Here is a 12,146-nt window from a genome sequence, read left to right on the forward strand (position 1 = left end):
CCTTATTCATGTCTATTAGGATTATTGGCATTATTAAGGGCAGCAGGATTTGGCCTTAAATTTGTAATCCGCTCTTCACCCCAGAGACACTCGAATGACAGGTTTCAGAGTAGCAGCCATGTTAGTCTGTATCCGCAAAAAGAAAAGGAGTACTTGTGGCACCTTAGAGACCAACAAATTGATTTGAGTATAAGCTTTCGTGAGCTATAGCTCACTTCATTGGATGTATGCAGTGGAAAATACAGTGGGGAGATTTATATACACAGAGAACATGAAACAATGGGTGTTACCATACACACTGTAACCAGAGTGATCAAGTAAGGTGAGCTATTACCAGCAGGAGAGAAAAAAAAAAAACCTTTTGTAGTGATAATCAAGGTGGGCCATTTCTAGCCGTTGACAAGAACATGTGAGGAACAGTAGGGGAGGAATTAAACATGGGGAAATAATTTTACTTTGTGTAATGACACATCCATTCCCAGTCTTTATTCAAGCCTAACGTAATGGTGTCCAGTTTGCAAATTAATTCCAATTCAGCAGTCTCTCATTGGAATCTGTTTTTGAAGTTTTTTTGTTGAAGAATGTCACTTTTAGGTCTGTAATCGAGTGACCAGAGAGATTGAAGGTGTTCTCCGACTGGTTTTTGAATGTTATAATTCTTGACGTCTGATTTGTGTCCATTTATTCTTTTACGTAGAGACTGTCCAGTTTGGCCAATGTACTTGGCAGAGGGGCATTGCTGGCACATGATGGTATATATCACATTGGTAGATGTGCAGGTGAACGAGCCTCTGATAGTGTGGCTGATGTGATTAGGCCCTATGCTGGTGTCCCCTGAATAGATATGTGGACACAGTTGGCAACAGGCTTTGTTGCAAGGATAGGTTCCTGGGTTAGTGGTTCTGTTGTGTGGCGTGTGGTCGCTGGTGAGAATTTGCTTCAGGTTGGGGGGCGGTCCGTAAGCAAGGACTGGCCTGTCTCCCAAGATCTGAGAGAGTGACGGGTTGTCTTTCAGGATAGGTTGTAGATCCTTGATGATGCGTTGGAGAGGTTTTAGTTGGGGGCTGAAGGTGATGGCTAGTGGCATTCTGTTATTTTCTTTGTTGGGCTGTCCTGTAGTAGGTAACTTCTGGGTACTCTTCTGGATATTTCAGTCTGTTTCTTCAATTCAGCAGCTGGGTATTGTAGTTGTAAGAATGCATGATAGAGATCTTGTAGGTGTTTGTCTCTGTCTGAGGGGTTGGAGCAAATGCGGTTGTATCGTAGAGCTTGGCTGTAGACGATGGATCGTGTGGTGTGGTCTCGATGAAAGCTGGAGGCGTGTAGGTAGGCATAGCCGTCAGTAGGTTTCTGGCATAGGGTGGCGTTTATGTGACCATCGCTTATTAGCATCGTAGTGTCCAGGAAGTCGATCTCTTGTGTGGATTGGTCCAGGCTGAGGTTGATGGTGGGATGGAAATTGTTGAAATCATGGTGGAATTCCTCAAGGGCTTCTTTTCCATGGGTCCAGATGATGAAGATGTCATCAAGGTGGCGCAAGTAGAGTAGGGCCATTAGGGGACGAGAGCTGAGGAAGCGTTGTTCTAAGTCAACCATAAAAATGTTGGCATACTGTGGGGCCATGCGGGTACCCATAGCAGTGCCGCTGATTTGAAGGTATACATTGTCCCCAATGATAGACCTCCAACTGCATACATATAAAATTTATCTTAAGATGTGTCTGTCAAATCAGTTAACAGGCCTTGAAAAGTTTATCCAAATCTGTTTGCTGAAGGACTGAGCTTACCCAAATACACAGGTGCCCTGAATTGGACCCATTTAGTTTGGGAATTGTTTGAGTCTAAAGACTCCAGATTACGGCTGGTTATACTCTGGGCCTCCAATTAATGCTGCTCCCCACCCCAAATCAATTAGGTCTAGGCCACCTCCATTGAGGCAGTTAAAGCTTCCCTTCCATGCTGCCCTCAGAGTAGAGATTAATCAAGAGTGATATGCAGATACAACCATAAGAGCCAGAAATGGTTTTTTTAAATTGAAGATTCTGCAGATGCTAATGGCACTAACACAAAAATACCTGCTCTGAATGAATAGTTTTTTTTCAAGCCCTCTTAAAGAATCCTGATACCTGAATATTTCTGCAAATGCTTTAAAATTAACTGAAAGTTTTAGACTATTTTCCATTTGAACAGTATTTTGATAAGTGCCAAACGATTATTAATACATTAGCATAATTTCCATTGTCATTAATGGCAGTTTGCCTATACAGACAGAAAAAATGTCATGAAGTAGTAGTATAAATACTTTAAGACTAGATTTCAGTTACACAGTATCTTTATTGCACTGCTCACTTACAAAGGGTAGGTTTCCAATGTTACTCTGATAACCATAAGTAACCCTGCTCCTTTCTTTTGAAGAATTAAGACATACAGGGACAGTCAACTCAAATCCCACTTATATTTCACTTGTATTTACTGTTTTAGAAGCAATACCCAAGATTAGTATAAAAGGTTACAGAAAAAGATCTACATATGCAAAAGATTAAAAAGCCTGAAAATTTACAGTTAAACTGTTTCCCCTGCATAGTTTAGTCTACTCCTCTTCTATATGTGGGCCTCTCACACAGCAACAGAAGAGAGAAACATACTTCGCCCCCCCCCCCCCGCCTTTTTTTTTAAACTACAAAAATTGGCAAGGAGTCCCAGGGCCAGTTGCAGTATTTGAAAATACTTAACTATATTACAAGTTAACTTGCCTTTTAACTTTAATGTGTATGCATACATAAATATAACCACTTCTCAGCAAAACATATTACTACTTCACATAGCAAATACAGTTTTTACACCAAAATCAGCAGAAATGTCATAGTGACTGCTACATGCTAAGTCAAGCAGAGGCTTGTGTAAATAATTTAATTAATAATTTGTTTCAATTTGCACAAGGCCTCTCCTGCAGCCCCCCCCCCTCCCCCCAGCTACCTCTTGGATTTCCTTGTCTCTTTGCTGTCTGATCTGAGTTCCTTCATAGCTGATGAGAATGTCACCATTTAAAGTGACTGTATATTTTGAAGGCCAGATGTGTTTTAATATCTGATAGTCAACAGAATAATTTGCATATAACATGCATACCTGGGAAAACAAATGTAAATTCTACAACTGAAGTGGAGAAAATCTGTCATGTAATAAACTACATGCTTGATTATCTCTCACCCTGCGCACCTGTCGCACTGAAAATAGCTTACATTTATGCAATAAGAGATCACGTGAACTAAACTGAATTACTTTACAGCACAGCAATGGTTATTGAGAGAGCATATACCACAGTGATTTTCTTAGATCACCACAAACACTTTCTGCTGGTCTACCATCTCTGATTTTCAGTCTTATTAGTTTATTAGCAATCAACAGATATCAGAAGACACTTGCACACTAACATAAGAATGTTGAAAGTTCAATACATTGGTGTATATGTCCACCAAGAGAAATGAACTGAACATGTATTTTTATGTAACGCATATCACTCTTGAAAAGTACATTCTACATTTATTATAAATTACAAAGGTATTAATAAAGTGGACATGACAGAGGGTCCAGTCGGGATGCCAGCTAAGCATTTTTCTCAACACCAACATTTCTCTTAATATGAGCACTGAATGTATTAATTTTCTGATTTAAGCATCTTGGTTGAATATGATGTCACCCACTCAAATTTTGTTAATGTGGCTCAGTGACTACAACTGCTGACTAATCAAGAAAGGCTTTAATTGAGTTCTGACATGAACTCCTATCTTTTGCTGCTGGGAGGTTGAAATAGAGCTGGGAGCAGGGAAGGCTCCATATAGAGTGAGACTGAAGGTTCGACCTGGAGCTGGTCATGACCCAGAATCAATGCCCATGGTAGATTTCCCCCTCATTCACCTGGTGAGACACCACAAGAATGTGCTGATGTTAGAGGTATTCGCAGATGGCAGATTTGCTGATGACATAATGCTGATCATGGCAACACTGTGTACAGTTCTTACTTTCATGAGTAGTCTCATTGACTTTAATGGATAGTGAATACTATACTGTTATATTCGCAAGACTGCATCTGTATTTCTGGGAACATTAATAGTGTAAAAATTAGTGTCAAAAGGTGTGTGGAGGAGCGAGAGGATAGGAACAAATGTAGAATCCCAGAAGCCAGGGTACATTGGAAGCAGAGATCCCGGAAGAGACAACCTGCTATAGAGAAGCAGGAAAAAGACAAGCCAGTCTGGAGTCTATTCTCAATTACGAACATCACAAGTGCTTTAACATATGCATATTTTAAAAAAATGCACACTTTAAAATATACAAGAAATGTCTACACTGACTTCTAAACAACCAAATGTGTTTTATTCCTCATTTATTATGTATATACATAGCCCAAATTTCCAAACCTGGGTGCCTTAACACACATTTCAACACCTAAGAGCCTAAGTTTAAACATGCAAGTATGAAAATTTTGGTCACAGTACAGAGGTTCAGAGGTTTATCTCCAGATCCCTAGAAATTTTTTTAGTAATATATTAATCAATTAAATTTACCTTTCATTTTCCTTGGTGACTTGTTCAAGTTTTAGTCTCATCTCGCCCATCTGTGCCTGAGAGAGTAAAATTTGACAGTGAAATTTCACATTTAAATCAAAGGGTCTTTAAGCAGTAAAGTCACACACTGAAATACCATTCCTTTAACTTTCACAAACTTAACTTTTATTTCTGACTAGCTATGTTTAAAGATGGAGAATTGTGTAAAAGTGATTTTTATTTTTGCAAGAGAATTAACGGGTAGATCATATACAAGTTTTATAATACAATAAAACATCTGCATAAATGTTACAAACATTGTATAGTGTTACAAGTGAACAGCTACACACAGCAGTAGCAAAGTCATCACTAAATTTCGTTTTTAGAGTTAAACTGAGTTCATTACACAGGAACACCCACGTTAAAGAACTCAAGCTAATATTTAATATTTCACTAAATAGGATTCTTGCCACTCCTACCTAATGTGGCAGCAGGAATACGTCAACGGGCATATTTAGTCTCTCAATGCCATCTCCAAGAGCATAGAAATATATTGGGCAGGCTGGGCATACTCAATTTCTTTTCATAAAAATCCACCTCTCACTTCAAAAAAGGCAGTATCCTAGTAAAACTTCAAAAGGTAGTACAAAACAGTTTCCTTCCGTGGAAATTAGTGCAGTAAGCTATTAGTACTAGAGGACTGAAATATTACTACTGATGGCAGCCACTGTGCTCTAAAATTAAGGTAATTCTAGAAGGTTGTAATTTGAGCACACCATGTACAAAGCTATAAACTAGTTTCTGGTCTACTTTATCTTCAGATTATAAGAATGTTGGTGCTTAATATTGAAGCAAACACTTCATTTACAAGATTTACAGTCCCACCTTGTATTGACTTAGTTCCTCTTAATATTGGCACTTACAATTTTATTTCCTAATTTTTAAATGGAGAGAGATAAAACTTTAAATATTGAATTGCACGTTTTTTCTAAATAAATAACAAACATACATTTCTGGTGGTATGATTCATACCTGATAATACTGCAGCTGTTCACTCATTTCCTCCAGATGTTTATCATACTCAGAAATTAGAGGGAACAGTAAGCTAAAAGTGAAAGAAATGCATAAGATAATTATAGTTGCAGTGGTGTTCTGGTAATTACCTGGTTTTACAGAAATGCCCTTAACTACTATTCAACCTGAGCCAAAAAGAGTGTTTTTCTCTACTTCCTGATGGAACTATAAGATTAGTCAAATGAATAACCTTTGGTTATTACTTTTAAAGTATGCACATCAACTTAAAGAAAAATGAAAAGGAGTACTTGTGGCACCTTAGAGACTAACAAATTTATTTGAGCATAAGCTTTCGTGAGCTACAGCTCACTTCACCAGATGCATGAAAGCTTATGCTCAAATAAATTTGTTAGTCTCTAAGGTGCCACAAGTACTCCTTTTCATTTTGTGAATACAGACTAACACGGCTGCTACTCTGAAACCTTAAAGGAAAATGTAATGCAAAGTTTAAGCGCATTTGCAAAACTTAGTTTTCGGCTATCAAAATTAAGCTACTTTAACTGCAAAAGTGATGTTAATGCAACATTATAGAGTGAAACACTAGAAAAGGGAGAAAATTAAGATTTAACATATAGACCAAAAACTGTACTCTTGTATGTGCAAGAAACAAAGCAGGAACATCAACAATAAGGAGGGTGTAAAATAATGCACTTTCATTCACATGTTGTTTTTCTTCCTAATAGTTTTTTCCTACTATAGTTCTTTCTTCTCCAACAGTTCAAGTTTTTCATACTTGCTTACTGACCAATTTGCAACCACAAGCAATTTGATCTACTGTTTAAAAATCACTACTCAGTTTGCCCCATTGTCTATATGAAGTCATATCTACAGAGATCCATTCTATAAATTGCCTATGGGAGGTTGTGGAATCTCTGTCATTAGAGATTTTTAAGAGCAGGTTAAACACCTGTCAGGTATGCCACGTACTGCTTCCAGCGGCTCCCACTGGCCTGGAGCAGCGAACCACAGCCACTGGGAGCCACGATCAGCCGAACCTGCGGACGCAGCAGATAAACAAGCCAGCCCGGCCCGCCAGGAGCTTTCCCTGCACAAGTGGCGGAACAAGTTTGGGAACCACTGGTCTAGACAATACTTAGTCCTACAATTCTAATTGATACTAATTCTCCTAAATAACCTATTTTACTTTTTCTTCTATTCAGAGAAAGCAGTGCTAGAGACCCCAGCGGAGACGGAAGCCCTCTGGTGCTATTCACTGTACAAATACCTGCCTCAAACTTTATAAACTAAATAGACAACCTATCCTTTCTTCTCTCCATATTACAGACAGGAACTGAGACCTGAACTATTAAGCAATTTTCCCAAAGTGACACAGGATGTCAGTAACAGAGCTAGGTAGTGAACTTGTAACTCCCAAGTTCCAGTCAACTGCCTTAAACATAAGATCATACTTTGTGAACAGGCTGGAATTTTTACACATACTTTTGTTAACCTGAAACTCAGAGTAAATAGACCAGCTACAATTCTGGTTTCAGCAGCAGGATCTTTTCACCCCTCCAGATCTATGAACTGGGGTTAGATAGAAGCTGGTGTGCCTCCCACCTCCCTTGTGTGGTATAGTGGACAAAAGAGATGGAGAGAGGATTTTTCCGAAACAGATTTATTTAAGAGCAGTAAAAATGAGAACAGGGAGTGGGGGGCGGTGCCTGCGGGCAAGAGCTGCGCAAAGCTGCCTGCGTGCCTCGGCCTAGGAGCCGGATGTGCTGCAAGCCGCTTCCAGGGTGCGGCATGGTCAGCGGTGCCAGGACTGGCAGGAAGCCTGCCTTGGTACCCCTGCTGTGCTGCTGATGAGAAGCTGCCTGAGATAAGCCCACACCCCAATCCTGTGTCCCAGCCCTGAGCCCCCCAACCCAGAGCCCCCTCCTATACACCAAACCCCTCATCCCCAAGCCCGCCCACTCACCCCCACATCCCAATCCCTTGCCCCAGCCCAGAGCCCCCCTCCCACACCCTGCACCCCTCATTCCTGGCCCCACCCTGCAGCCCTCACCCCTGCACCCCAACCCTCTGCCTCGAGCCCCCCCCCCCCCCCCCATCCCCAGCTCCATTGGGTCACGGGCATCAATTTTCTTCAACTGGGTCATCAGAAAAAACGTCTGAAAACCACTGTTCTAGGTTTTCTCAACCAGCAGGAATGAGGTTAAGATGCACTTGTCTTCACAGGTGATCGACGGGCTCCAGGGATCTGGAAGCTGAAATCGTGGGACCGAAGGTGAGAGCCCTCAGGATCCTGGCAACTGGTTCCAAAGATAAGATGTTGGAACTCAAACACCATGATGTTGAAGGTAACTGACTTGATGTTAACAGTCTTTAACTTCTTTATGGCTGCTAATAATCTTGAACCGATTGCCTGGTCCAGAGTTCTTGGTCTGACGCAGCACAAAAAGATTGCACCTTGACTGTCTCTATAAATGGACATCCCCCGAGTAAAGGGCGCTCAGACTAATTTAATTTTTAAAGACTCAGATGCCAAAATTCTGAGATAAATTGGAACTAATTCCAAATGTCCGTTGGCTTCTTTCCTGCCAAAGTTCTGTAAAGACGCTTCCCCAATACGGAGTCTGAGTTATCCTTTGCCTGAACTCCATTTTGGAAAATGGGGTAGCCTGTCTAACATGTATTAACAACAGTAAATGTAATAGGAAACAGCTAGAAGTGCATAGACCATTGTGATAAACATCATAAGGACTATATTGAGCACCAAATGAACAAAAATCATGCAACACTTTTATTAGTCAAAACTGTTCAGCTAATAAGCTACATAAACCATATTTTTCCTATTGTTCAGAAACTGGTGGATATAAACATTCACTATTTGTGCCATGTGAACGATCACTTAAGTTATGTGATTTTTTGCTTCTGTTCCCTCTTTGGATGACCTAGGCTTTATAAATAGGGATCCCTTTTCTCCACTCCCATCTTCTTTGTTTACAAATTATCCAAGAAGAGTTGTATTTGTTTGATTTAGCTTAAGTAATTACCCTAGAGCTTTCCAAAATGACCAAGAAACCACTTCTGGTGTGAACATTCTTGTAAATATTTATTCTGGACATGTTAGCTTTAAGTGAACATTTTTGTATATAAAAACATGGTTGCCTGAATGTCTGCAATTAAGCAAATAAGAAGTATCCATAAACACCAGTGAGGCAAGTTTTATTAACTCAATTTTGTTTGCTGTTTTCATTCAGGTGCAACCCTAACAGACTCAATGTGATTTCTATTGCAATGTTGAAGTGAAGTACTAGTGATGCACCATTACACTAATGGGAAATGACTGCCTGCTAAGGAGTACTGCAGAAAAGGACCAGAGATTACAGGGGATCACAAACTCAATGAGTCAACAAGATAATACTGTTGTATTAAAAAAAAAAAAAAAGCAAACATAATTCTGGGATGTATTAGTAAGAGTGTTGTAACCAAGACAAGTAGTAATTCTTCCACTCTGCTCAGCACTGATAAGGCTTCAACTGGATTACTGAGTCCAGTTCTGGGAGCCACACTTTAGGAAAGATGTGGACCAACTGGAGAAAGTCCAAGACAGGGCAACAAAAATAAAGGTCTAGAAAACATGACCTACCAGGAAAGGCTGAAAGATGGGTTTGCTTAGTCTAAAGGAAGAGAAGACTGAGCAGGGACATAAGTCTTCAAGTATATAAAAGGTGGTTATAAAGAGAAGGGTGATAAATTGTTCTCCTTAACTACTGAGGACAGGACACAAAGTAATGGGCTTAAATTGCATCAAGGGAGACTTAGGTTAGACACTAGTAAAAACTTCCTAACTGTAACTGTAGTTAAGCACTGGAACAATGTGGGAGGTTGCGGAATCTCAATCACTGGAGATTTTTTAAAAACACATGAGAAACACCTGACAGGGATGATCTAGATAAATTAGTCCTGCCTCAGTGCAGGGGACTGTACTAGATGACCTACTGAAGTCTCTTCCAGCCCTACATTTCTATGATTCTGACACAGAGGAAACAGTCTCTCTTCCATGTACAGCTTCCAATTTCCTTCTTCCCAAGGGCTAGTTAAGTGGATTCTTTGGAGGTTGTGTGTGTCTTGTTTTGTTTTTTTATTAAAAGGAGAGGGAGATTGCTAAAGATATTTAATCCAGCATATAATCATACCTTCTAAATTCATTTTATTTACACTTTCGTGATTAGAAATGTATAAAACAAATAAGTTACTTGCTGAAAATGGCCATGCCCTACTATTAGAGTACATGACAATTTTTAAATAGTTCATTTAAAAAAATCTGTAAATATTACTCATGCTAAACTATGGAAAATAGGATTACCTTTGGTCAGCCAGCCAGGGTTTCAGTGTGTCATCACCCCTTAGGACATTTTTCTGTAACAGAGTAGTTTGCACATTAATGCACAAAACTGGAAGTTCTTAACTTGACTTCAGAGCTCAAATCTATAAAGAACTTGAGTACAAATGGAGTAGAATCAAAACTTAAATCATATCCCACACGTTCAGTTTTAGGCATGTATGCATAATAAACTAATTTTTAGAATTCCTGTGGAATCTGAAAGAAAATTGTCATTGGAATTCTAGATGTGTCTTGGGATGCATACATAGACATATCACATCACAGAGCAAGGAATCCACTACGCTAGTGAGACTACATATGATTTCTATATTCACTTCTGGATAGAGGTAGGCACAACAGTCATTCACAGAAAAATGGCAAAAAAGGATAGCAGCTAATCTAACAACTTAACTCTGTATATAATGTCAGAAGTGTGCATGCTACATATACATAAATCTAAGAGTTGGGCTAATTATTCTTTCTTATAAAGGCAAGGCTTGAAAAGAACTGGGGGAACTAGGAATCTTTCCAGGGCATATACCATCAACTTCTGCAGAAATTAAGCTTTCATGAAATATAAACAAAAAACTTTTTAGCCCTTATGGTTGCAAATATACTCCTTTCACATTTGAATGGTTAAACTGATGTACTGTGAGCTCCCTAAATCTGCAGACAGTTCCAATGTTTCTGCTGCTGCTCAGAGGAAAACAACCCCACCAACCAATCACTGTTTTGTAAGTTTTGCTGCCATTCAGAACCTATTGCTTAACAGTGAAACTGACAAGACAATCACATCACTTTCACTGAACTGCTGATTGGGAAACCTACCAGCAACAGCAGAGGCCTGCAATGGACTTATTCACAGAGGTGAATGACTTACACATTTCAAACCAGCCTAACTTGTACTGGTGAAACTTATTTTTACATTTGTGCAATGCACCTATACTGAGGGCTTACACTAATGTAAATATCCTCAGTGTTGACAAGCCCTGATTAACATACTTGCACAGAGGTAGTTCTCAGAAGGTTCTCTGCTTGATGCTGTCTGAGTGCCGCATTTAGTCTCTGATCTGGAAAAAAAAAAAAAAAAAAAAAAAGTCAGACAGACACTGTATAAATCTTTACCTAGATTATATGATTGCTTAAATGGGCAGTTAGAAGTAGTTTCATTGATGTAGTGGATTGGAGGCATATGTCACTCTACATTTTAAGGAAAGTATTCATTTTTTTTTTAAATGTACAGATTTCTCATAAAAAAAGACCATCTTTGTAGGCCACACAATTTTTCTTGTAACAAACAGTAAATGCAATTTCTCACATTGCCCTGGTATTTTTTATTTTTTTTAGAATTTCTATAAAGCTGTTTGGCTCCTAAATAATGCAAATACAACATAGGTTGCAACATATATGTACGAATACTACTGAAGGAATCAAGCTACTGAGCTAGTCCGATCAGTTGGATGCCTTCACCATGCAGCTACCCTATTACACCTTAGATAATTAACCCAAGAGGGACTTGGCACGTTTTGGGGCAAAAAATCATATGGATAAATGCATCTGGGCATGGCTGACTACCTTACAGGATGAGATGCAGGGTTGGCAGTTTCCTGGGGGGGGGGGGGGGGGGGGGGGACTACTTTACAAAAGAGTGCTGGTAAATACTGGCTTAAATTGGGAAAAATTGCATTGGTATCCAGCAAGCAGAGAAGGAATCTTTTCAAACTTTGGATATACCCATTCAAAACTGAGGAATAGGCTCAGTCTATCCACTACATCAAGGTTGGTATTCTGCTACAGAATGCTGCATGGCCAAATGGACACAGATTGGATGTCTGGAAATCAGCATGCTCACGATTGCTTAATGCTTCAAGCCTACAACTCTGTATTTTCATGTAAAATGTTTGACTTTTGTTTATATAATATTAAACTGAATCATGAGTGATATGTATAACTTCCTTGAGAAAATACTTGAATATACAGACTTTCATATGTTCAATATTATAGTTAACATATTAATATTATGCCTCCTGCAGTTTTACTCTTTATTGGTACAACCCCAAATTAAATTATCAATCTACTACCACATGCAACTAAAACTAAGTAATATGGTATGCATTCATGAACCACTTTTTAAGATACAAAATATCTTAAACTAGAACTAACTAGTTTTTCCCAGAGTGGTAAAAAACACCCCTG

At 39.2% G+C, this 12,146-nt stretch overlaps 1 protein-coding gene across 13 annotated transcripts in view; it reads right to left on the reverse strand.

Moving 5' to 3' along the window:
• Positions 1-12,146, reverse strand: part of SCLT1 (sodium channel and clathrin linker 1) — a 129,022-nt gene that overhangs the window by 111,631 nt on the left and 5,245 nt on the right. For all 13 annotated transcript variants that reach the window (XM_037897205.2, XM_027821620.3, XM_043545563.1 and 10 more), the window contains exons 3-6: positions 10,953-11,020; positions 9,933-9,985; positions 5,576-5,648; positions 4,565-4,620 (exon numbers count right to left, since the gene is read on the reverse strand). In XM_037897205.2, coding sequence (XP_037753133.1) covers positions 4,565-4,620; positions 5,576-5,648; positions 9,933-9,985; positions 10,953-11,020 — 250 coding nt within the window. The remainder of the gene's footprint in view (positions 1-4,564; positions 4,621-5,575; positions 5,649-9,932; positions 9,986-10,952; positions 11,021-12,146) is intronic.

Source organism: Chelonia mydas, chromosome 4 (assembly GCF_015237465.2).
Source record: "Chelonia mydas isolate rCheMyd1 chromosome 4, rCheMyd1.pri.v2, whole genome shotgun sequence".
NCBI lineage: Eukaryota > Metazoa > Chordata > Testudines > Cheloniidae > Chelonia > Chelonia mydas.